General features: G+C 42.2%; 3 protein-coding genes across 3 annotated transcripts; 1 reads left to right on the top strand and 2 right to left on the bottom strand.

The window, feature by feature from the left end:
- Positions 1–223: 223 nt before the first annotated feature.
- LOC139399214 (astacin-like metalloprotease toxin 1) lies at positions 224–6,442 on the bottom strand. The gene is made up of 8 exons (XM_071144728.1): positions 5,309–6,442; positions 5,100–5,165; positions 4,898–4,951; positions 4,684–4,752; positions 4,517–4,566; positions 1,323–1,404; positions 1,107–1,221; positions 224–922 (listed from the first exon to the last, which is right to left on the bottom strand). The coding sequence occupies exons 1-8, from the start codon at positions 5,400–5,402 to the stop codon at positions 574–576; spliced, it is 879 nt and encodes a 292-aa protein (XP_071000829.1). The 5' UTR covers positions 5,403–6,442; the 3' UTR covers positions 224–573.
- A 3,718-nt stretch (positions 6,443–10,160) lies between these two features.
- On the top strand, positions 10,161–13,245 carry LOC139399213 (golgin subfamily A member 6-like protein 26). Its single transcript, XM_071144726.1, has 2 exons — positions 10,161–10,298; positions 11,290–13,245. Exons 1-2 carry the CDS (start codon positions 10,161–10,163, stop codon positions 13,243–13,245), a joined length of 2,094 nt encoding a protein of 697 aa, XP_071000827.1.
- Positions 13,246–17,229: 3,984 nt separating this feature from the next.
- Positions 17,230–24,199, bottom strand: LOC139399210 (low choriolytic enzyme-like). Its single transcript, XM_071144723.1, has 11 exons — positions 23,901–24,199; positions 23,692–23,757; positions 23,490–23,543; positions 23,276–23,344; positions 23,109–23,158; positions 19,920–20,001; positions 19,704–19,818; positions 19,347–19,519; positions 18,009–18,090; positions 17,601–17,722; positions 17,230–17,489 (listed from the first exon to the last, which is right to left on the bottom strand). Exons 1-11 carry the CDS (start codon positions 23,992–23,994, stop codon positions 17,485–17,487), a joined length of 912 nt encoding a protein of 303 aa, XP_071000824.1. The 5' UTR covers positions 23,995–24,199; the 3' UTR covers positions 17,230–17,484.
- Between the last annotated feature and the right edge of the window lie 1,251 nt (positions 24,200–25,450).

Here is a 25,450-nt window from a genome sequence, read left to right as displayed (position 1 = left end):
ACTGTGAGATTAGGATATCAGGATTCAAGGTTGCTATGATGTTAGGACATCGGGACCTGCTTAGACAAAGCAATTTCAACAGTAGAGGAAAGGGTTGCAATGTATGGGGAAATGAATGGCTGCAGTATTTCCGTTATAATAAGTACATGATAAATGGAACATTAAGGCATAAATGTATGAAAGACTATTCTTATTTTAAACTAATGTTGTTCTGTCCTTGTGGTGCACTGTCTATTCATGTTATGTAGTGTTTCATGGTGTGTGGAGCCCAGGAAGAGTAGCTGCTGCTTATGTAACAGTATAACTTTAGACCGTCCCCTCGCCCATACCCGGGCGCGAACCAGGGACCCTCTGCACACATCAACAACTGACACCCACGAAGCATCGTTACCCATCGCTCCACAAAAGCCACGGCCCTTGCAGAGCAAGGGGAACCACTACTTCAAGGTCTCAGAGCAAGTGGCGTCACCGATTGAAACGCTATTTAGCGCGCACCACCGCTAACTAAGCTAGCCGTTTCACATCCGTTACACTTAGGCAGTACCTAATAAAATATTAAATGTCAATAGTTAGTTATTCTGTACGGTCTTCACTCCAGACCGCAAAAAGCTGAATCAGGTATGTTAGTGTTGGGCTAGTACTAAAGCCTACACACTGCAGCTCTTCAGGGGACAAATTGACCAGCCCTGCCCCTGATCCACATGTAATGCCCGTGAGGTGGTTTAGTATGTTGTGTTGGTGTGAGTAACCTGGGACCACGTTGTCCCACTGTATGGTGACGTATTGGTCACGGTCTGGCCGTGTGTGCTCGTGGTGCAGGCCCAGGGCATGCATCAGCTCATGGCACAGGTTCCCCACGTTACAGGCTCTACCGAAGTACAGAGACTGGGCCCCGCCCTGAAAACCTACATACGACGCACAGCTAGAGTTAAGTGAAGAAAGAGAAAGGTGAGAAAAGGAGGAGAGAAATGGAGGAGAAAGAGGGGATATGACAGGAAGAGAGAAAAATAAAGGATTGAACACAGGAAAAAGGAAGGAGAGGTTGTGAGTTAACTGTAAACTGCTGGGAAGGAGAGAATGTGTTAATGTGCCCACTTTGGACTCACCCTGTCCCAGAGATGATGTCTATGTAGTTAATCTCATTGGTGTATTCGTGGAAGAGGATACACGTCTGGTCTGAAATCATCTTGAACGCTGCTAGTATAGTTACCTTTCTGTCCACTGTGTGGATCAGAGACAATCTACCATTAGACGGTGCATATCATTCTCACTGTATTAGAAAACATCTAGTGTTCATCTCTCCTACTGTATTCGACACTCACCCAGATAATCGTTGACCTTGTAGGGGATAGAAGTGACGCCATCTTTCTCAGGCCAAAGTGACTTCACAGCTAATCGGTCTTCCTGTAGGACAAAACACCTCATCTTAAATCCAGCTGTCGCGAGACAGCATAGGCCTCCGATTAATTCAATTGTTATTTCTGCGTTTCCCCTATGAATGTTTTTAAATTCTAAAATGGTAAACTATTTCAGTATTAACTTAAATGACTAAAACCAGACTAAGTATGTAGAAAAAAAAGAAAGGAGCAATATACAGTGTACTTTCCATGACAGACTGACCAGGTGAATGCTATGATCCTTATTGAGGTCACCTGTTCAATCAGTGTATATGAAGAGACCGGTTAAAGGAGGATTGTTAAGCCTTGTGACATGGATCATGTATATATGCCATTCAGAGGGTGAATAGGCAGGACAAAATATTGAAGTACCTTTGATCAGGGTATGGTAGGTACCAGGCTCACCAGTTTGAGTGTGTCAAAGAACTGCAACGTTGCTGGGTATGTCACACTCAGTTTCCAGTGTGTGTGAAGAATGGTCCAGCACCCAAAGAACATCCAGCCAATGGCAGTCCAGTGGTCGAAAATGGGTGACACGAATTGTGCAGAGCAACAGACGGGCTACAGTTATATTCAATTGACCGTCCAGTAAAACATTCGTGCCCAAAGAATGCTCAACTCGTAGAATCTTGACACAAATGGGGTATGGCAGCCGACAACCTTACAGAGTACCACTTCTTTCAGCAAAAAACATGTTGCAGTGGACTAAGGAAACACTGCACACAGCAGATTTGGAAAAACATCTGGTCTGATGAATCCCGTTTTTTTTGTTGCAATTTCACGCTGATGGGAGGACTAGGGTATGAAGAAAACCACATGCAGCCATCATGATGTTTGTCAACACTGCAGGCTAGAGAGTGGCAGTGGTGGTGTGATGCTGTGGGGTGCCTTTTCATGGCACACGTTGGATAAAAGTTGCACAACGTTTGAATGTCTGAACATAATTGAAAATCAGGTGCATCCCTTCATGGCAGCAGAGTATCCATCTGAATTGATTTTTTCAGCAGGATAATGCCCCAAGCCACAAGGCTAGGATTGTCCAGGAATGGTTCCACAAAAATGACAGTGAATTCAGCTTAGTGCAGTGGCCTGCCCAGTCACCAGATCTCAATCCAATTAAGCATCTGTGGGATGAGATGGAACGAGCTATTTCGGATTAGAGATCCACTACCAGGCAACTGGGCACAATGGTGGGAAGCATTGAGGACATCATGGGGCCAGTATTCCTGTGGAATGCGTGACACCTTGTAGAGTCCATGCCCTGGCGAATTGAGGCTTTTCTGAGGGCAAAGGGGGGTGCAACTCAATATTAAGTGTTCCTAATGTTTTGTAAACTATATCTATTTTAAGATCTTTTAGAAGAAAATTCAAATCAACTAAAACCGTGCCACTACGATTTAAATTGAGATTGTCGTCACTGGCCGACACACAAATATTATTTGCATGACTTACTGTGCAATAGTATTTACATTAATTTTGAATGACTACCTGATCTCTGTAACCCACACATACAGATAATTGTAAGGTCTCAAACAAGCAGTCCGTTTCAAACAGATTTAACTACAACGTCCTGTTGGTTTCAAAAACTTGCATAGATGGGTAAAAAAAAAGCAGACATTGAAGATCCCTTCGAACGTGGTGAAGTTAATTACACTTTGGATGGTGTTTCAATACACCCAGTCCATACAAAATATACAGGTGTCTTTCCTAAGTCAGTTGCCAGAGAAGGAAACCGCTCAGGGATTTCACCATGAACCCAATAGTGACTATAAAACAGTTAGACTTTAATGGCTGTGATAAGAGAACTGAGAATGGAACAACATTTTAGTTACTCTACAATACTAACCTGATTGACAGTGAAAAGGAAGCCTGTACAGAATCAAATTATTCCAAAACATGCATCCTATTTGCATCAAGGCACTAAAGTAATACTGCAGAAAATGTGGCAAAGCAATTATCTTTTGGTCCTGAATACAAAGTGTAATGACAGGCAAATCCAAAAGATTACTGAGTACCACTTCATATTTTCAAGCATTGTGGTGGATGCATCATGTTATGGGTATGCTTGTAATCATAGCGGACTGGGGAGTTTCAGGATAAAAAAAGAAACGTTATGAGCTAAGCACAAGCAAGATCCTAGAGGAAATCCTGGTTTAGTCTGCTTTCTACCAGACACTGGGAGCACAATTCACCTTTCTGCAGGACAATGACCTAAAACACAAGGACTGCACTGGAGTTTCTTACCAAGACAGAATGTTGCCGAGTGGCCAAGTTACAGTTTTGACAAATCTACTGCAGGACCTGAACATGGTTGTTTAGTAGTGATCAACAACCAATTTGACAGCTTGAATAATTTTGATTAGATTTTGAGAAGTTACACAATCCAGATGTGGAAAGCTCTTAGACTTACCCAGAGAGACTCACAGGTGTAATCGCTGCCAAAGGTGCTTCTACAAAGTATTGACTCTGGGATGCGACTAGTTGAGATATTTCTGCATTTCATTTTCAATAAACTAGCAAACATTTCTAAAACATTTTCACTGTCATTATGGGTTATTTTGTGTAGACGGGTTAGAATTTGTATTTAATCCATTTTGAATTCAGGCTGTAACAACAAAATGTGAAATAAGTCAAGGGGTACGATGCTTTCAGAAGGCACTGTACCAGCTTCTACACAGACTGAAATTAATGACTGCAAAATCACTAAAGGTTTCTTTACAAGACAGAATGTTAAATAAAATGACATTGAAACTTACTCTACTGGTGGTCCGTGGTGTTGATCCTTCAGATGGTTAAAAATATCCACAGGAAAGTACTGTTAAAACAACTTTTTAGAGTGGCGGTACTGAAGTTGGAATTTCTATCACCTGGCACTTCAGTTATTATGCATGCATTGTATATTTTCCTGTGGATATATAGGCTCAAATTGCAACCATCTGAAGGACAAACACCATGGACAACCGGTAGAGCACGTTCAAATGTAATTCTGTTCAACAATCTGGCTTGAATGATTTTGGAGACATTACATTCAGAATGTGTATATCAGAAGGTGGTATCAATTGGATTCATCAGTCTAAAAGATGCAGTAACAGGACAGAAAGCAGGGATAACAGACTCACCGAAACCAGAATGTCTCCCTCCATGATAGCAAGGTCGAACTGTAAGTCCTCTGTAACAGAGAGAGATGGTCTGAAACACTGACATGACATGTACTAGTTACAAGTCACTACCTCCATCCTCATGGTAGAGGTCCAGGATTGTGCGCTTCATCTAATGAATGCGTTACCTTCTCTGGTTTCAGGCGTTTTAACCCAATCATTTTGTCTGTGGCGTGTCCCCATTGAAGCAGTAGAACCTAAATGAAATTGTGAACAAACTTATTTTGTAATATCATTATGTTTATTGATAGACAGGCCATAAACTTGAAGACAACAGATTGAATTGTTTCTTTAGGCCCATCAGCCCAAGAGATTGACTTTAGAATCACAGTAGAGGCCTACCTGTGGCAGTGAAAGTCACATTTGTAGAATTGTTGGGGTTTGTAGAATTGTCCACTGAAATACAGAAAGAAAATATTATAAAGAGGAACAGAACAACAGTTTTGCAGTGGGGCTGGCCTACATTAAATATACATGGAAAACAGGCCTAGCTTTCAGCCTGTCACCTAACAAAATGACTGGTCCCAAATGCAGGCCTGCCTACCTGTGGCAGGGAAAGTAGCATTTGAAGTAGTAGCATTTGTGAAATTGGTGATGGGAACACTGCCCACTGAAATACACAAGGGAAACATAATACATGTTAGATAATAACATGGTGAACCAATTGGCGTCCGCAGTGGGGCCGGCCACGCCTACCTCAAATGGAAAACACTCAAGAACAGGATGTCACATAACCAAAATGACTGGTCCTACCTTGGACAAACCAGATGAGAATCAGAAACCAAACCATGTTGCAACAACAATTGTCCCCCAAGATTTGGAAAAAAAACAACCAAAGAAAAAGCATAAACAATTGTGTGGAATAGCTCTCCTTCCAGTTAAATAGTGGGCAGGGCAGCAATCACAAAAGAACAGGTGCATTCTTCTTCTTCTGCTTCTGTGAGGTTTAAAGACGGTTGGTATCCAATATGTTGCATTATCGCCCTCTACTGAACTATAGTATGAATCCATTACCTTTGTGATACAAAATTGGAAAGGGGAAATGTGAAAAAAGAAATATATATATATATTAAATGACCCTTCTAACTAACCCTACACTCGTTAAAACCCATCACCTTATTCCACTACTTTAACCCTATCTTATCCTACCCCAGGCCAACGACCCGAGAGGACGGGACACTACAACTCAACACACCCTGTAACTCTTCTGAAATCTAATCTCATACCCCCAAGTACTTCTCTGCAGCTGCCACCACAACATCTATTTTCTATGACTTACGTATCATCTCTGCGGTACAGCAGATAACAATGGCTATGAATGCTAAGCCAAACTCACTGAAACATATATCACTCATTGGCCTATCCCTCTGTTCTGGCAAAGATCTACTATTCACAGGGATCCTCTCAGAATCCCTCACCCTTGATCCACCCTCCACTTCCTCTGCATACAACATCTTCTTCACTACAATGACCCTGGCCACCTCAACCTGCCTCTCTCGCACCAGACACCTCCACTCAGGGTTACCTTCACCGACTCAATGGCACCCACCATCTTTTCCACCCAACTTGAAACCGACCATGGATCAGACAAAAGGCCTGGTTCCACCTTCTTCAAAAATCTTACTCCCACTGAACCAATCGTATCTTTATCATAGCCATGCCCATCAATGGAAGGCTTGGGCTCCAAGCTCCTCACAATACCTTCTGCCCCTTCCATTTCACCTCCAGAACTCAAACTGGTGTCCGGCCCACTCTTTTTCAACTTGATACCAATCTTCCTCGACATTCCCTCTCCCTTGTCATTGCTATCTTCAACAGATACAAACCCATCCTCTGCCTCCCTCAGTCTTTTCAACCTGCTCTATCTTTCCCTCCAATCCTCCTCCCTTAAACAATTACCTGACTCCTGAAAATATTCAACTTTTCCAAGTCAAAATCTTTTTTTAGCCTCCTTGAGGGACGTACATAGGCCCTGTACTCCCTCCACTTCAAACTCCTGTGTCACCAGAACAGATGCAGGTGGGAGCACTTGTTTTTAAGTCATCAACCTCAACAACAGATTGTGCATTATAGACAGTGTTAATGTGCATCCATAGTATATAGTGAACAGTACTGTGCATAATGTAGCAGGTGCAGGAATGCCCTCATGCAGGGACACCCCGAAATGTGGGCTGCAGTTGCACACTATTGACAGAAAGACACATCAACCTCAGATAAAGCATCTGAGACAGCAGAACAACGCTCCTCTGTCTTAGTATGTGTAGGCCATGTATCTGATGCCGTCTGTTCAAAAAGAGTATGGCATGTCATACAGCCACAGTTGTAGAGCGGTCAGACTTTCTGGATGTTTAGTTCAATCCTGTGTGTTCTCTGGCCCATCTCTGATATCTTGTTGTGGATCTTGGCTATGATGGTGGGCTCCCCATTGACAGAAAATAAATATCTGCTGTGGGAAACCGTGTAGACAGTGTTAGTGTTCATGTATAGTGCAGTATAGACAGTGGTAATGTGCATCCATAGTATAGAGCAGTGAATAGTACTGTCCATAATGTAGCATAGAGCCCATGTCGTAAGTCCAAGGTGTTCCCAGAGTGGTATACCAAGAAGCAAGCTAGATCTACCCAGGGTCTTTTAAATCTAGCCAGCTTCAGTTAGCTTCACATCCCAGCTCAGGCTTCATCCGTACTACGATGGTGGATTTTGCTCGTCCACCTTCCGTAAAAGGCTGTCACATGCTTCCCAGTCAAAACACTTTAAGCTTATACATTTTGTGAAGTTTTTGTTCATTTTGGTGTTCGGTAGGTTATTTTCAACTGTTTGCGTGCACCAGTTTTTTTGTTGAGGCAAGTGGAAGTTTAGTAGTCAAAGTCTACACCCCTTCATCAGTGATTGGTTTACAGTAGGGGTGGGAACTATGGACGGGATTCTTCAATGAAGTGTTTGCTATCATTCACTTGAGAATTACTGCACTAAACTGATGTGTAATTGCACGACTAAGACCTCCTCTGCAAAAACGAAAATAATTCAATACAGATGTCTTGATGTATCTATTTTGAGGAAGTGTTTCTGGCTATATTGTTACTACGGTGGCTCAAGAGAGACAAACAGTAATATTGCCTCTTTCTTCTAGTTTTTCAAGCGAAGGTCTTTAGGGAGTGTGAGCACAGAAGTTTGCATCGCCTAGCCCAGTTCTGCTTGGAGCAAACTGAACCTATATATGTTTTTACTCTAGAAAAGTTATTGTAAATTTCATCAGGCTATGGTGTAAAATAGTCCAAATTAGAGCCATCTTATGGGCAAAAGTGACATATTTTATTACCTATTGTTAACTTATTTTGAGGTGCTTATCAATGCACAAGCCCCCTTTTCCCCCACTCCTATCGATCTGATTTCATTGGTCCTTAACTCGCAAATCAGACAATTCATTCAGGATATATGAGAAAGCTCAGAGTTAGCCTACCCCAGAGAAGGCTAGTTTTAGAGGATGTGTTGCCTTGGAAATGTACACTGAACAAAAATATACACAGAACATGTAAAGTGTTTGTCCCATGTTTCATGAGATGAAATAAAACATCTCAAAAATGTTTCATATGCAAAAAAAGCGTATTTTCTCATTTTGTGAACAAATTTGTCTACATCGCTGTTAGTGAGCATTTCTCCTTTGCCAAGGTAATCCATCCACCTGACAGGTGTGGCATATCAAGAAGCTGATTAAATAGCATGGTCATTACACAGGGGCACATTGTACTGGGGACAATAAAAAGCCCCTAAAATGCGCAGTTGTGTCACAATACAATGCCACAGATGCCTCAAGTTTTGAGGGAGTGTGCAATTGGCATAATGACTGCAGCAATGTCCACCAGAGCTGTTGCTAGATAATTGAATCTTAATTTTTCAACCATAAGGTGCCTCGAACATCCTTTTAGAGAATTTGTAGCCACGCTGGGAGGGAGGCTGACAAGTATTTGCATATAATAATGCCTTTTTGTGGGGACAAACTCATTCTGATTGGCTGGGCCTGGCTGCAAGTGGGTGAGCCCTCCAAGGCCCACCCAATGGATGCACCCCTGTACAGTCATGTGAAATCCATAGATTAGGGACTAATTAATTAATTTCAATTCACCAATATATGGACTGTAACTCAATAAATTCTTTGAAGATGCGTTTATATTGGCCTTCCGAGTGGTGCAGTGGTCTAAAGCCCTGGGAGTCCCATAGGGCGACGCACAATTGTAGAAATTCTGTAATGTTGCAATTATACATTAATGCAGGAGGAAATACAATGATTTCACTAGTGCATATGTGTAAAAGTGGTCTGCACACAGCATATTATCCCCAGAGATGCCAAACTCAGGCAAAATGTCCACAGTGATGTCATAATGAGTGGGAGAAAAAAACACCTGCATCAGAGACAGTGCAAAGGTTTTCATACTCTGCCACATCCTGAAGAGTTACAATGTAGGGAATAGGGTCCCATCAGAGGACAGCCACTCATGATGCATCATGAACAGTAGCTGTGAAGTGATACACATTGCTACAGTGTGGTTTTTACTATGTTTATGAGCTTACTAGTACTAAATATACTGTATTTCAAACATAGAAGTGGATTAATTGGTTAATAGGCCTATGTGGCTCTGGTGATTTGTTGTCTGTCATGGTGGGTGTGGCTTCCCATGGCACCACATTACATCACAATTGTGATGTCATAAATGATTGTATTCTGGTATGATGACAGCCTAAATGGCTTGCCATAGCGTTACTGTCATATTACAGCAACACTTACAAGTTCAATTCAGGGTCAAAATCATTGCTATATTTTGGATGGTTATTTTGGTGGTAAGTAGTTGTGACCACTTGTGATTTAGTGTGAAAAGGCCTACTTTGTGGCACAATTTAATTTAGATGATTTGAATAATATAATAATATTTTTAAGCCATATTGTATTTTTTTCAGGATTACTGTAATTGAAGGAACTATGGGAAAGTTCTCCTTTCCAAGGCTCATCATAAGAATGGTTAGAATATATTTTCTCTCACCACCCTCATAGTCAAAACTCCAGTGATTTAAAATCATCACTTTGACATATAGGCCTATGAGCTTTTCTAAGATTGAAAATAACAAGCTTGTATCATGATAACCTCATTTCCGACTGCATGTTTGTCATCATTTTCATTTCTAGCCATGGGCAAATCGGACTGCACAGGATGATTTCTGCACAGGAACTACTGAACTCCACAGGCCCAGAACACACCAGCCTCACAACTCCTCACAACTCCCCAGCCTTAATGTAAGTCCCATCTGCAGGCTAAATCTACGACCCACTAAAGTGGTCCAGACTAATCATGTATGGCCAATCAGTGTAAACTTTGTACAAACTACGGCTTGATCTAGTGTCAACATTATACCTTATTGATATTCTATATCAATGAAATACAATGGAAGGCACATAATAATCCAATGAGTAAAATAAAATATACCATGTTCTATTCTCAATATCCCTACTGCCCCAAAGGTGTGTAGGCAGGACAAGGAGAACACCGATTCAATCCAGAAGAAGAGGAAAAAGAAGAGGCTAAATGAGAAGGGAACCCAGGTTGAACTAGGCATGCGGGAGGATATCCATGACCTTGACCTCGCCCATTGGAGATTGGCTAGAGAGACATGGAGAACTGAGCGAGGAAACATGAGGGAGATTAAGGCGCTGTATGGAGAAATATTTAGGCTGCACCAACTCTTGGAGGAGGTAACAAGAGCCGTTTTCTTTAATCAGACTTTCATATAAGTAGATATACTGTAGTTGCTTTAGATGTTACCAATCCTGATACACAGAAATGAGATCTAAATAGATAGAATAGTGAAATAAGAAGGCAAGAAAAAGAACTGCACACTGGAAGTATTCTGAGGAAGGTCTGCATTCTGCACTGGTAGTATTCTGAGGAAGGTCTGCATTCTGCACTGGTAGTATTCTGAGGAAGGTCTGCATTCTGCACTGGTAGTATTCTGAGAAAGGTCTGCATTCTGCACTGGTAGTATTCCTAGGAAGGTCTGAATTCTGCACTGGTAGTATTATTAAGAAGGTCTGCATTCTGCACTGGTAGTATTCTGAGGAAGGTCTGCACTTCTGCACTGGTAGTATTCTGAGGAAGGTCTAACTGGTAGTATTATTAAGAAGGTCTGCATTCTGCACTGGTAGTATTCTGAGGAAGGTCTGCATTCTGCACTGGAAGTATTCTGAGGAAGGTCTGCATTCTGCACTGGAAGTATTCTGAGGAAGGTCTGCATTCTGCACTGGTAGTATTATTAAGAAGGTCTGCATTCTGCACTGGTAGTATTATGAGGAAGGTCTGCATTCTGCACTGGTAGTATTCTGAGGAAGGTATGCATTCTGCACTGATAGTATTCTGAGGAAGGCCTGTGTTCTGCACTGGTAGTATTCTGAGGAAGGTATGCATTCTGCACTGATAGTATTCTGAGGAAGGCCTGTGTTCTGCACTGGTAGTATTCTTGGGAAGGTCTGCATTCTTAGAATAAAGTTGTAAAGGAATGGAAGAATTTCTGAATTGGAATGATTCCAAAAGTGTGGACCTTCCCATTTTCCTAATAGGCTAATATACAGTAATAAAACATGTTTTCTCTATGATATTTATTACCCATACACATGTAATTGTTTTAAGATAGTAATAACAATAACCATCAAGCTATTAAGTAATAAAAGTGTGTCTGTCATCATACAGATTGGGGTGGATAAAGGGGTGATCAAGCAGCGCTCCACCTCCTCCATTATTTGTCCCGTCTCCCCGACACTGCCAGCTTTCCCCTGGTACAACCACCACAGGTACCTCGCCAACAGCCAATCGGAGCCTGACCAGCATGCTGTCGGCACCCAGAAGGACCCACCTAAGAAACACTCAATCTTTCCCCCTCTGGACACACAGAGCTGCACCTCCCCTGATAAATGGCCTCATTCTCCGTCCAAGACGTCACACCCACACGCTTCACACCGATTTGCTGTCCCATCCCACCTCCTGGCTCCCGGCCATCCTGCCCGGATGAGACAGACCCATCCGCAGGTCCACCCCAGGTCCCCATTGACTGGCCAGGCAAAGGTCAAGGATGAGGTTAAGAGGCCAGAGACTGCATCGTCTGAGGAATTGTCTGAGGAAGTTCAACGGAGAGGAGCAGAAATTGCAAGCATGTATAAAGCACAGCTGAAAGAGAGGATGGCCCAAAAGAGAAAGGAAGAGATTCTGAAGAAAATGGCAAACAGCGATGACAAGAACGATGACAGTGAGGCCTCCTGCTCCTCTGCAGTAAAACGATCTAATATCCCTGCCACAGCCCCCGAGCGCCCGGACAGCCCAGAGGCCACGCCAGTGGCCGCCCGAGAGGACACTCAGGGGGACACCCAGCAGGACCTGGCAGAGGTTGTGAATGTGCTCAAGAGGCAATCATCTGATCTATACCTGCCTGACGATGTTTGTGAGGAGTCACTCACATGGAAATCCATTTACGAGGAGCTGTGCCCGCTCGCTCACAGAGTGAACACAGAAGCTGACTACATCAAGGCGCTTCGCGTCATCACTGAGAATGCTGTGACTCCCTCGTGCTCGTCTGAGGATGATGTGTCTCAGAGTGTGAGTGAGGACACAAGTCAGGAGGGGAGTAGTGAAAGTGAGGAGAGCATGAGTGGACAACAGCAGAGATGTCTACACAGGGATCCTTATGGTAAGAGGGACAGGAAGGAGACTGATAGTGGTAAAAGGGAAGGGAGATTTGCAACCGCCAATGCAATGTCTATGATGGCGAGCCGAGGGATAGAAGAACTTAATGCCATGAGCTACGCAGACAGGATCAAATATTTCAAGTATGAGGCTAAGAGAAATGAAGAGATGATGAAGATTGAAAGGAGGAAGGAAAAAGCCAGGAACGAAGAGCTCAAAAAGTGGGAAAAGATACAGAAGAAATTGAATGAGGAGGAAAGGAAAAGGACAGAAAATATGGAAAAAAACAAGTTAGAGGAGCAGAGGAAAAGGGAGAAGGCAGAGATGAAACTAAAGATCGAACATGAGAAAAAGAGACAAGAGCAAGAGAAAAAGAGGGAGAAAAAAGAAAGAAAGCAGCAGGAGATGCAACAGAAGGCCCGTGCAAAAGAAGAGAAAAAGAGGGCAGAGGAAGAGAAAAAGATGGAGAAACAGAGGATGGAGGAGGAGAGGAACAGGGAAAAGGAGAGAATGAAGGTGTTGGAGATGCAGCAAAAGGCACGAGAGAAAGAAGAGAAGAGGAGGAAAGAGGAACAGAAAAGGAGATTGAAGATACAACAGGAACAAGAGAAGGAGGAACAGAAAAGGCAGACAAGGATACGGGACGAGGATAAGAAGAGAGCAGAGCTTCAAAGAATAAAAGATCACGAGGCCAGGTTCAAGATGGAGATGGAGAAACTGTATGAAAGAGAAGAGAGGAATGCACAGATTGAAAGAGAAAAGAGGCGTGCGCTGTGTCAGAAAAAAGGACAGACACAGAGAGCAAAACAGGTGGTGGCATACGAGGTCACAGCGTCTACATCTGACGCCTCTGTGCGGAGGGAAGAGAGGGAGCAGCGTCCAGAGACCGCTCACGCACAGTCTGCAAAGAGGAGAACAAGGAAGAAGCAGAAGAAAGAGGCGGACGAGGCATCGACAACTTTTGAGTAGATGACAAAAGAAAGGGAGCAGACAAAAGAAGAAATGTACAAGTCAATGCTCCTAGGTATGTTGATAGATGTAAATAAACAACAGAGTTTTTTTTAAGAGAAAAAACAAACAAAAAAATGAGAAAATAAGCAAAAGGAGGAACAAATTATAAGGAAGCCAGGCATGAGGGTGAAGAGGAGGAAACATGAGAGAGGAGGAAGAGAGACCAGAGTGGTTTATCAGGAGGGAAGTAGGGGATATAGAATTCAAGTTCTGATGGACAGAATCAGGAAGGACCATGGGATAAAAGGTAAATGAGATTAGCAGTAAAGAAGAGCTGAGTGGATCGAAAGAAAGTTATGGAAAACACAAGGGGGAGGCAAGATAAACAGAGACCCAGAGAAAAGAGGTGAAAACACTTTAGAAGAATAATAGAGAGGAGATTGAACTAGAATTCTGATGGACATATGGCCAAAATAACTATTTAAATAACTAAGGATTAGCAGAAAAGGAGAAGACCAAGAGCACAGGAAAAATAGCCAACAGACGTCAAAAAGAAAATAAGTCTGCCTCTTCTACTTCTCTTCCAAAGTTGCTTTGGTTTCCTTTTGTCCTCTTTCTAAGCCTGTTCAAGTCTGAGATAGATGAAAAGAGCAGCCAAAGAAGCATCAATTGGAAAGGATGGGAGGGTTGGAGGAGGAGCACAGCTGGATGACTTCATTAGGTAAGTGTTTACTATCAAAGCCTGCTCTCTGTAGACAACTGTATTAGTGTTGATAGAAGTGCATTTATGCAACGTCTTTCTACTACACTTCAACACTACAATTCCTGATCTCATGTGATTATTCACTTCAAGTGAGTGGGCTTTCAGATGTTTTTTTCCTGAAACAGATTGTGGCATATGAGGTCTCTTTATCTGTTGAAGCATCAATAGAAAAGGATGAAAGGGAGGGAGGCAGGAAGAGGAAAACACAGAAGAGCAGATGAGGTAAGTGCTTGTGCTTGTGATGAGAGGATAGGGGCTCCACAACTGGGGTTCATGATTGAAATTTCTCAGACAAATTGTATTACTGTGAATCCCATTCGTTCAATGACTGTTTGATTAATTCCTGACGGAATAATTGTTTTACAGGAGCACTCTATGTTCTGCTTCCATGTGGATTGACAGCATTGCTTTCATGAGCTTCTGGAGGACACCATGGAGGAAGAGGGAGAGGGTCTATGATAGGCAGTTTGCCATGGCCCTAAATGGGCCTTTGGATGTTAATTCTTCCTGCTTTATATCATACAACTTTACAATAAAAATGAATTGCAAGCATCAGCCTTTTCTGTTTGAGTGTGATCAGTGCAGTAGTAGTAAGATTGGTGTAAACCCAAGGAATATTCTGGCCTTCTAGGCAGAGTTCCTCTGTCCAGTGTCTGTGTTCTTTTGCCCATCTTAACATTTTTATTGGCCAGTCAGATATTGCTATTTCTTTGCAACTCTGCCTAGAATGCCAGCATCCCGGAGTCACCTCTTCACTGTTGACGTTGAGACTGTTTTTTTCAGGTACTATTTAATGAAGCTGCCAGTTGAGGCATCTATTTCTCAAACTAGACACTCTAATGTATTCTTGCTCAGTTGTGCACCAGGGCCACCCCCTCTTTCTATTCTGGTTATTGCCAGTTTGCACTGTTCTGTGGAGTAGTACGAGATCTTCAGTTTCTTGGCAATTTCTCGCACAGAATAGCCTTAATTTCTCAGAACTAGAATAGGCTGCCGAGTTTTTAGAAAAAAGTTATTTGTTTCTGGCCATTTTGAGCCTGTAATCGAACCCACAAATGCTGATGCTCCAGATACCCAACTAGTCTAAAGGCCAGTTTTATTGCTTCTTTAATCAGAACAGTTTTCAGCTGTGCTAACGTAATTGCAAAAGGGTTTTCTAATGATCAATTAGCCTTTTAAAATGATACATTTGAATTAGCTAACAACGTGCCAGTGGAACACAGGAGTTATGGTTGCTGATAATGGGCCTCTGTACAACTATGTACAGTTGAAGTCGGAAGTTTATATACACTTAGGTTGGAGTCAATAAAACTTGTTTTTCAACCACTCCACAAATTTCTTGTTAACAAACGATAGTTTTGGCAAGTCGGTTAGGACATCTACTGTGTGCATGACACAAGTCATTTTTCCAAAAAATGTTTCTAACAGATTATTTCACTTATAATTCACTGTATCACAATTGCAGTGGGTCAGAAATTTACTTACAGTAAGGTGACTGTGCCTTTAAACATTTTGAAAAATTCCAGAAAAAGATGTCATGGCTTTAGAAGCTTCCGATAGGCTAATTGACATCATTTTAGTCAAAAAAAATGTGGGCCTCCACAAGTCTGGTTCATCTTTGGGAGCAATTTCCCAACGCCTGAAGGTATCATCTGTACAAACAATAGTACGCAAGTATAAACACCATGGGACCACGCAGCCATCATACGACTCAGGAAGGAGACACATTCTGTGTCCAAGAGATGAGCGTACTTTGGTGCAAAAAGTGCAAATCAATCCCAGAACAGCAGCAAAGAACCTTGTGAAGATGCTGGAGGAAACGTGCACAAAGTATCTATATCCACAGTAAAATGAGTCCTATATCAACATAACCCGAAAGGCCGCTCTACAAGGAAGAAGCCACTGCTCCAAAACCTCCATAAAAAAGCCAGACTACAGTTTGCAACTGCACATGGGGACAAAGAAAGTACTTTTTGGAGAATTGTCCTCAGCTCTTTTGAAATAAAAATATAACTATTTGGCCATAATGAGCATTATGTTTGGAGGAGAAAGGGAGAGGCTTGAAAGCCAAAGAACACCATCCCAACCGTGAAGAACAGGGGTTGTAGCATGTTGTGGGGGTACTTTGCTGCAGGATGGACTGGTGAACTTCACAAAATAGATGGCATCATGAGGGGAAAATGTGGATATATTGACGCAACATCAAGAAATGTTAGGAAGTTAAAGCTTGATCGCAACTTCCAACTGGACAATGACCCCAAGCATACGTCCAAAGTTGTGGCAAAATGGCTTAAGGACAACGAAGTCAAGTTATTGGACTGACTTCAAACTTATAGAACATGTGGGCAGACCATAAAAAGCCTGTGCGAGCAAGTAAGCCTACAAACCGGACTCTGTTACAACAGTTCTGTCAGGAGGAATGGGCCAAAATTCACCCAACTTATTGTGGGAAGCTTGTGGAAGGCTACCCAAAATGTTTGACCCAACTTAATTTAAAGGCAATGCTACCAAACACTAATTGAGTGTATGTAAACTTCTGACCCACTGGGAATGTGATGAAAGGAATTAAAGCTGAAATCTTGATTATGCTGACATTTCACATTCTTAAAATATAGTGGGGATCCTAAATGACCAAAGACAGGGAATTTTTACTCGGATTAAAAGTCAGAAATTTTTGAAAACGGAGTTGAAATGTATTGGGCTAAGGCGTATGTTAACTTCCGACTTCAACTGTAGATATTCCAAACAGCTACATTAGTTATTTACAACATTGTCTACACTATTTCTGATCAAGTTGATATTTTAATGGACAAAAGGCTTTCAAAATCAAGGACATTTCAAGTGACCCAAAACTTTTGAACAGTAGTGTGTTTATACATCTTTATGTATATTTGTTTAGTATTCGTTGCTAAATGGTGAGCCACATATATGGTTGAGCTCAAGAGTTTACCAAAGTTCTCGTCAAATCCCAGGTTTCGTAGTACACCCTTCCAGAGGGTGACATTCTGATTTTGGTGACTATGATCCCTGCTGTCTAAGTCCTGTTACAGCATCATCATTTTTAAATAATTTGTTGCCTAGCTAGCCAGCCAAGTTTTATACCTTAATCACCATTAATTTAAGTCATCTCTCCTGCTATGCTAGATCTACTTCATCTCTGATCCCACCTTGGGATGCATGATGAGCATAGCTGAGAAGGTCCATTATAGAATGAAATAGAACACTGCAAGAAACATCACTGACTGGATCATTTGATTTATTTCCAAGACAAGTGCAGTGGAATAGGCCTAATTCAAGGCAGCAAGAGCACACAGGACAAATTAAACTACCTTCTGAACACACATACAATCCATCAGAAAGCTTTAAGGGACTTGTTCAACTTATTCATTGTTGAGAAGTTAAAATGTCAGTGCCATTTGTGTTGGAATCTTCAGTCGACAGCAGCGGTGTTGAAATCTTCTTCGATGGTGCAATAAGTGATAAACTGTGCATTGTTATTCTGTAACAGGACATGAACATGGTTAGAATACAGTGCGATAATGACTGCATTTACGAAGGCAGCCCAATTCTGATATTTTTCCCGTCTGTCTGTGTGTGCGCATGCCTTTACCACATTGATAGAGTTTGTTAAGGCGTGTTATGTCCAGGGGGCTCAGGTGATTTCTCTGTCCAATCTGGACTCCCCTCTTCTTGGAGCCAATAGTGGGGTTCCGGTTTGATGAGAAGTAGTATCTGCCAGGAGAAACCCAACAATGGGGGATTAGAGGACTTGCTACTTTAACACAAGGACTGCGTCACAATGCCACCCTATTCCCAATATAGTGCACAGTTTGACCAGAGCCCAGGTAAAAAAAATAGTGACGTAAAGAGGGAACCATTTGGTACGCACAGGGAAATGTTACTGGAGCTGGATACCGTACACAGTAAAACTAATATTTACTCATTGCTAGCAGTTTTTAAACAAGGTGAGTAAAATTAGGACTTTAGTGGGAATAAGGAGGAGAGCAGTGTGACTGACGTTCCGTAGTGCATTATGGAGTCGTAGTCATAGGGCAGGTCCTGAGTGTCTCCTTTCTTCACCTTAAAGTTCTCTTGTTTTCCTGGAAGTTAAAAGAGTTACAAGAGGCAGATGTGACTGGTGGACACTGCTGGGTGTGAATGTGATATAGGGGAATGAAAATGGAAATGTATACAAGTTGAGATGGAAAAACCATTAAGTTGAACCTCTAGCAGGAGGAAACTCTACATGATTCAAGGCATGAATATTTCATCTTACCTAATGAAACCCATTGCGGGTGGTAATGTAACAAAACTGCCCTCAAAACGAGCTTACATGTTATCCCAGGATACCCATTACGGGTGGCAACTGTAAAAGGTATATTTTACACCAGGATAGGTGGTAACTGTAGATGACAATGTAGAGTTATTCGCGTCAGGCAAATTTAGCGAACAAGGTTGCTGCAATCATGCCAGAAGAAATTCACAGGAGTTAACGAATTCAGTTCAATTCTACATAATTGGAAATTAGTCTATGAAATACATAGTATTGGTCTCAAACTGAAGAACACTGATGGTTACTGGTGTAAGATTCTCTGGTGTTTACATAACTGGTACTGTGAGATTAGGATATCAGGATTCAAGGTTGCTATGATGTTAGGACATCGGGACCTGCTTAGACAAAGCAATTTCAACAGTAGAGGAAAGGGTTGCAATGTATGGGGAAATGAATGGCTGCAGTATTTCCGTTATAATAAGTACATGATAAATGGAACATTAAGGCATAAATGTATGAAAGACTATTCTTATTTTAAACTAATGTTGTTCTGTCCTTGTGGTGCACTGTCTATTCATGTTATGTAGTGTTTCATGGTGTGTGGAGCCCAGGAAGAGTAGCTGCTGCTTATGTAACAGTATAACTTTAGACCGTCCCCTCGCCCATACCCGGGCGCGAACCAGGGACCCTCTGCACACATCAACAACTGACACCCACGAAGCATCGTTACCCATCGCTCCACAAAAGCCACGGCCCTTGCAGAGCAAGGGGAACCACTACTTCAAGGTCTCAGAGCAAGTGGCGTCACCGATTGAAACGCTATTTAGCGCGCACCACCGCTAACTAAGCTAGCCGTTTCACATCCGTTACACTTAGGCAGTACCTAATAAAATATTAAATGTCAATAGTTAGTTATTCTGTACGGTCTTCAGACCACAAAAAGCTGAATCAGGTATGTTAGTGTTGGGCTAGTACTAAAGCCTACACACTGCAGCTCTTCAGGGGACAAATTGACCAGCCCTGCCCCTGATCCACATGTAATGCCCGTGAGGTGGTTTAGTATGTTGTGTTGGTGTGAGTAACCTGGGACCACGTTGTCCCACTGTATGGTGACGTATTGGTCACGGTCTGGCCGTGTGTGCTCGTGGTGCAGGCCCAGGGCATGCATCAGCTCATGGCACAGGTTCCCCACGTTACAGGCTCTACCGAAGTACAGAGACTGGGCCCCGCCTTGAAAACCTACATACGACGCACAGCTAGAGTTAAGTGAAGAAAGAGAAAGGTGAGAAAAGGAGGAGAGAAATGGAGGAGAAAGAGGGGATATGACAGGAAGAGAGAAAAATAAAGGATTGAACACAGGAAAAAGGAAGGAGAGGTTGTGAGTTAACTGTAAACTGCTGGGAAGGAGATAATGTGTTAATGTGCCCACTTTGGACTCACCCTGTCCCAGAGATGATGTCTATGTAGTTAATCTCATTGGTGTATTCGTGGAAGAGGATACACGTCTGGTCTGAAATCATCTTGAACGCTGCTAGTATAGTTACCTTTCTGTCCACTGTGTGGATCAGAGACAATCTACCATTAGACGGTGCATATCATTCTCACTGTATTAGAAAACATCTAGTGTTCATCTCTCCTACTGTATTCGACACTCACCCAGATAATCGTTGACCTTGTAGGGGATAGAAGTGACGCCATCTTTCTCAGGCCAAAGTGACTTCACAGCTAATCGGTCTTCCTGTAGGACAAAACACCTCATCTTAAATCCAGCTGTCGCGAGACAGCATAGGCCTCCGATTAATTCAATTGTTATTTCTGCGTTTCCCCTATGAATGTTTTTAAATTCTAAAATGGTAAAACTATTTCAGTATTAACTTAAATGACTAAAACCAGACTAAGTATGTAGAAATAAAGGAGCAATATACAGTGTACTTTCCATGACAGACTGACCAGGTGAATGCTATGATCCTTACAGAGGTCACCTGTTCAGTGTATATGAAGAGACCGGTTAATTGAGGATTGTTAAGCCTTGCGACATGGATCATGTATATATGCCATTCAGAGGGTGAATAGGCAGGACAAAATATTGAAGTACCTTTGATCAGGGTATGGTAGGTACCAGGCTCACCAGCTGAGTGTGTCAAGAACTGCAATGTTGCTGGGTATTTCACACTCAGTTTCCAGTGTGTGTGAAGAATGGTCCAGCACCCAAAGGACATCCAGCCAATGGCAGTCCAGTGGTCGAAAATGGGTGACACGAATTGTGCAGAGCAACAGACGGGCTACAGTTATATTCAATTGACCGTCCAGTAAAACATTTGTGCCCAAAGAATGCTCAACTCGTAGAATCTTGACACAAATGGGGTATGGCAGCCGACAACCTTACAGAGTACCACTTCTTTCAGCAAAAAACATGTTGCAGTGGACTAAGGAAACACTGCACACAGGAGATTTGGAAAAACGTCTGGTCTGATGAATCCCGTTTTTTTTGTTGCAATTTCACGCTGATGGGAGGACTAGGGTATGAAGAAAACCACATGCAGCCATCATGATGTTTGTCAACATTGCAGGCTAGAGTGGCAGTGGTGGAGTGATGCTGTGGGGTGCCTTTTCATGGCACACGTTGGATAAAAGTTGCACAACGTTTGAATGTCTGAACATTATTGAAAATCAGGTGCATCCCTTCATGGCAGCAGTGTATCCATCTGAATTTATTTTTTCAGCAGGATAATGCCCCAAGCCACAAGGCTAGGATTGTCCAGGAATGGTTCCACAAAAATGACAGTGAATTCAGCTTAGTGCAGTGGCCTGCCCAGTCACCAGATCTCAATCCAATTAAGCATCTGTGGGATGAGATGGAACGAGCTATTTCGGATTAGAGATCCACTACCAGGCAACTGGGCACAATGGTGGGAAGCATTGAGGACATCATGGGGCCAGTATTCCTGTGGAATGCGTGACACCTTGTAGAGTCCATGCCCTGGCGAATTGAGGCTTTTCTGAGGGCAAAGGGGGGTGCAACTCAATATTAAGTGTTCCTAATGTTTTGTAAACTATATCTATTTTAAGATCTTTTAGAAGAAAATTCAAATCAACTAAAACCGTGCCACTACGATTTAAATTGAGATTGTCGTCACTGGCCGACACACAAATATTATTTGCATGACTTACTGTGCAATAGTATTTACATTAATTTTGAATGACTACCTGATCTCTGTAACCCACACATACAGATAATTGTAAGGTCTCAAACAAGCAGTGAGTTTCAAACAGATTTAACTACAACGTCCTGTTGGTTTCAAAAACTTGCATAGATGGGTAAAAAAAAGCAGACATTGAAGATCCCTTCGAACGTGGTGAAGTTAATTACACTTTGGATGGTGTTTCAATACACCCAGTCCATACAAAAGATACAGGTGTCTTTCCTAAGTCAGTTGCCAGAGAAGGAAACCGCTCAGGGATTTCACCATGAACCCAATAGTGACTATAAAACAGTTAGACTTTAATGGCTGTGATAAGAGAACTGAGAATGGAACAACATTTTAGTTACTCTACAATACTAACCTGATTGACAGTGAAAAGGAAGCCTGTACAGAATCAAATTATTCCAAAACATGCATCCTATTTGCATCAAGGCACTAAAGTAATACTGCAGAAAATGTGGCAAAGCAATTATCTTTTGGTCCTGAATACAAAGTGTAATGACAGGCAAATCCAAAAGATTACTGAGTACCACTTCATATTTTCAAGCATTGTGGTGGATGCATCATGTTATGGGTATGCTTGTAATCATAGCGGACTGGGGAGTTTCAGGATAAAAAAAGAAACGTTATGAGCTAAGCACAAGCAAGATCCTAGAGGAAATCCTGGTTTAGTCTGCTTTCTACCAGACACTGGGAGCACAATTCACCTTTCTGCAGGACAATAACCTAAAACACAAGGGAAAATCTGCACTGGAGTTTCTTACCAAGAAGACAGAATGTTCCCGAGTGGCCAAGTTACAGTTTTGACAAATCTACTGCAGGACCTGAACATGGTTGTTTAGTAGTGATCAACAACCAATTTGACAGCTTGAATAATTTTGATTAGATTTTGAGAAGTTACACAATCCAGATGTGGAAAGCTCTTAGACTTACCCAGAGAGACTCACAGGTGTAATCGCTGCCAAAGGTGCTTCTACAAAGTATTGACTCTGGGATGCGACTAGTTGAGATATTTCTGCATTTCATTTTCAATAAACTAGCAAACATTTCTAAAACATTTTCACTGTCATTATGGGTTATTTTGTGTAGACGGGTTAGAATTTGTATTTAATCCATTTTGAATTCAGGCTGTAACAACAAAATGTGAAATAAGTCAAGGGGTACGATGCTTTCAGAAGGCACTGTACCAGCTTCTACACAGACTGAAATTAATGACTGCAAAATCACTAAAGGTTTCTTTACAAGACAGAATGTTAAATAAAATGACATTGAAACTTACTCTACTGGTGGTCCGTGGTGTTGATCCTTCAGATGGTTAAAAATATCCACAGGAAAGTACTGTTAAAACAACTTTTTAGAGTGGCGGTACTGAAGTTGGAATTTCTATCACCTGGCACTTCAGTTATTATGCATGCATTGTATATTTTCCTGTGGATATATAGGCTCAAATTGCAACCATCTGAAGGACAAACACCATGGACAACCGGTAGAGCACGTTCAAATGTAATTCTGTTCAACAATCTGGCTTGAATGATTTTGGAGACATTACATTCAGAATGTGTATATCAGAAGGTGGTATCAATTGGATTCATCAGTCTAAAAGATGCAGTAACAGGACAGAAAGCAGGGATAACAGACTCACCGAAACCAGAATGTCTCCCTCCATGATAGCAAGGTCGAACTGTAAGTCCTCTGTAACAGAGAGAGATGGTCTGAAACACTGACATGACATGTACTAGTTACAAGTCACTACCTCCATCCTCATGGTAGAGGTCCAGGATTGTGCGCTTCATCTAATGAATGCGTTACCTTCTCTGGTTTCAGGCGTTTTAACCCAATCATTTTGTCTGTGGCGTGTCCCCATTGAAGCAGTAGAACCTAAATGAAATTGTGAACAAACTTATTTTGTAATATCATTATGTTTATTGATAGACAGGCCATAAACTTGAAGACAACAGATTGAATTGTTTCTTTAGGCCCATCAGCCCAAGAGATTGACTTTAGAATCACAGTAGAGGCCTACCTGTGGCAGTGAAAGTCACATTTGTAGAATTGTTGGGGTTTGTAGAATTGTCCACTGAAATACAGAAAGAAAATATTATAAAGAGGAACAGAACAACAGTTTTGCAGTGGGGCTGGCCTACATTAAATATACATGGAAAACAGGCCTAGCTTTCAGCCTGTCACCTAACAAAATGACTGGTCCCAAATGCAGGCCTGCCTACCTGTGGCAGGGAAAGTAGCATTTGAAGTAGTAGCATTTGTGAAATTGGTGATGGGAACACTGCCCACTGAAATACACAAGGGAAACATAATACATGTTAGATAATAACATGGTGAACCAATTGGCGTCCGCAGTGGGGCCGGCCACGCCTACCTCAAATGGAAAACACTCAAGAACAGGATGTCACATAACCAAAATGACTGGTCCTACCTTGGACAAACCAGATGAGAATCAGAAACCAAACCATGTTGCAACAACAATTGTCCCCCAAGATTTGGAAAAAAAACAACCAAAGAAAAAGCATAAACAATTGTGTGGAATAGCTCTCCTTCCAGTTAAATAGTGGGCAGGGCAGCAATCACAAAAGAACAGGTGCATTCTTCTTCTTCTGCTTCTGTGAGGTTTAAAGACGGTTGGTATCCAATATGTTGCATTATCGCCCTCTACTGAACTATAGTATGAATCCATTACCTTTGTGATACAAAATTGGAAAGGGGAAATGTGAAAAAAGAAATATATATATATATTAAATGACCCTTCTAACTAACCCTACACTCGTTAAAACCCATCACCTTATTCCACTACTTTAACCCTATCTTATCCTACCCCAGGCCAACGACCCGAGAGGACGGGACACTACAACTCAACACACCCTGTAACTCTTCTGAAATCTAATCTCATACCCCCAAGTACTTCTCTGCAGCTGCCACCACAACATCTATTTTCTATGACTTACGTATCATCTCTGCGGTACAGCAGATAACAATGGCTATGAATGCTAAGCCAAACTCACTGAAACATATATCACTCATTGGCCTATCCCTCTGTTCTGGCAAAGATCTACTATTCACAGGGATCCTCTCAGAATCCCTCACCCTTGATCCACCCTCCACTTCCTCTGCATACAACATCTTCTTCACTACAATGACCCTGGCCACCTCAACCTGCCTCTCTCGCACCAGACACCTCCACTCAGGGTTACCTTCACCGACTCAATGGCACCCACCATCTTTTCCACCCAACTTGAAACCGACCATGGATCAGACAAAAGGCCTGGTTCCACCTTCTTCAAAAATCTTACTCCCACTGAACCAATCGTATCTTTATCATAGCCATGCCCATCAATGGAAGGCTTGGGCTCCAAGCTCCTCACAATACCTTCTGCCCCTTCCATTTCACCTCCAGAACTCAAACTGGTGTCCGGCCCACTCTTTTTCAACTTGATACCAATCTTCCTCGACATTCCCTCTCCCTTGTCATTGCTATCTTCAACAGATACAAACCCATCCTCTGCCTCCCTCAGTCTTTTCAACCTGCTCTATCTTTCCCTCCAATCCTCCTCCCTTAAACAATTACCTGACTCCTGAAAATATTCAACTTTTCCAAGTCAAAATCTTTTTTTAGCCTCCTTGAGGGACATACTAAGCCCTGTACTCCCTCCACTTCAAACTCCTGTGTCACCAGAACAGATGCAGGTGGGAGCACTTGTTTTTAAGTCATCAACCTCAACAACAGATTGTGCATTATAGACAGTGTTAATGTGCATCCATAGTATATAGTGAACAGTACTGTGCATAATGTAGCAGGTGCAGGAATGCCCTCATGCAGGGACACCCCGAAATGTGGGCTGCAGTTGCACACTATTGACAGAAAGACACATCAACCTCAGATAAAGCATCTGAGACAGCAGAACAACGCTCCTCTGTCTTAGTATGTGTAGGCCATGTATCTGATGCCGTCTGTTCAAAAAGAGTATGGCA

Source organism: Oncorhynchus clarkii, unplaced genomic scaffold, assembly GCF_045791955.1.
Source record: "Oncorhynchus clarkii lewisi isolate Uvic-CL-2024 unplaced genomic scaffold, UVic_Ocla_1.0 unplaced_contig_7947_pilon_pilon, whole genome shotgun sequence".
Taxonomy (NCBI): domain Eukaryota; kingdom Metazoa; phylum Chordata; class Actinopteri; order Salmoniformes; family Salmonidae; genus Oncorhynchus; species Oncorhynchus clarkii.
This window is presented reverse-complemented; position numbering and strand designations above follow the sequence as displayed.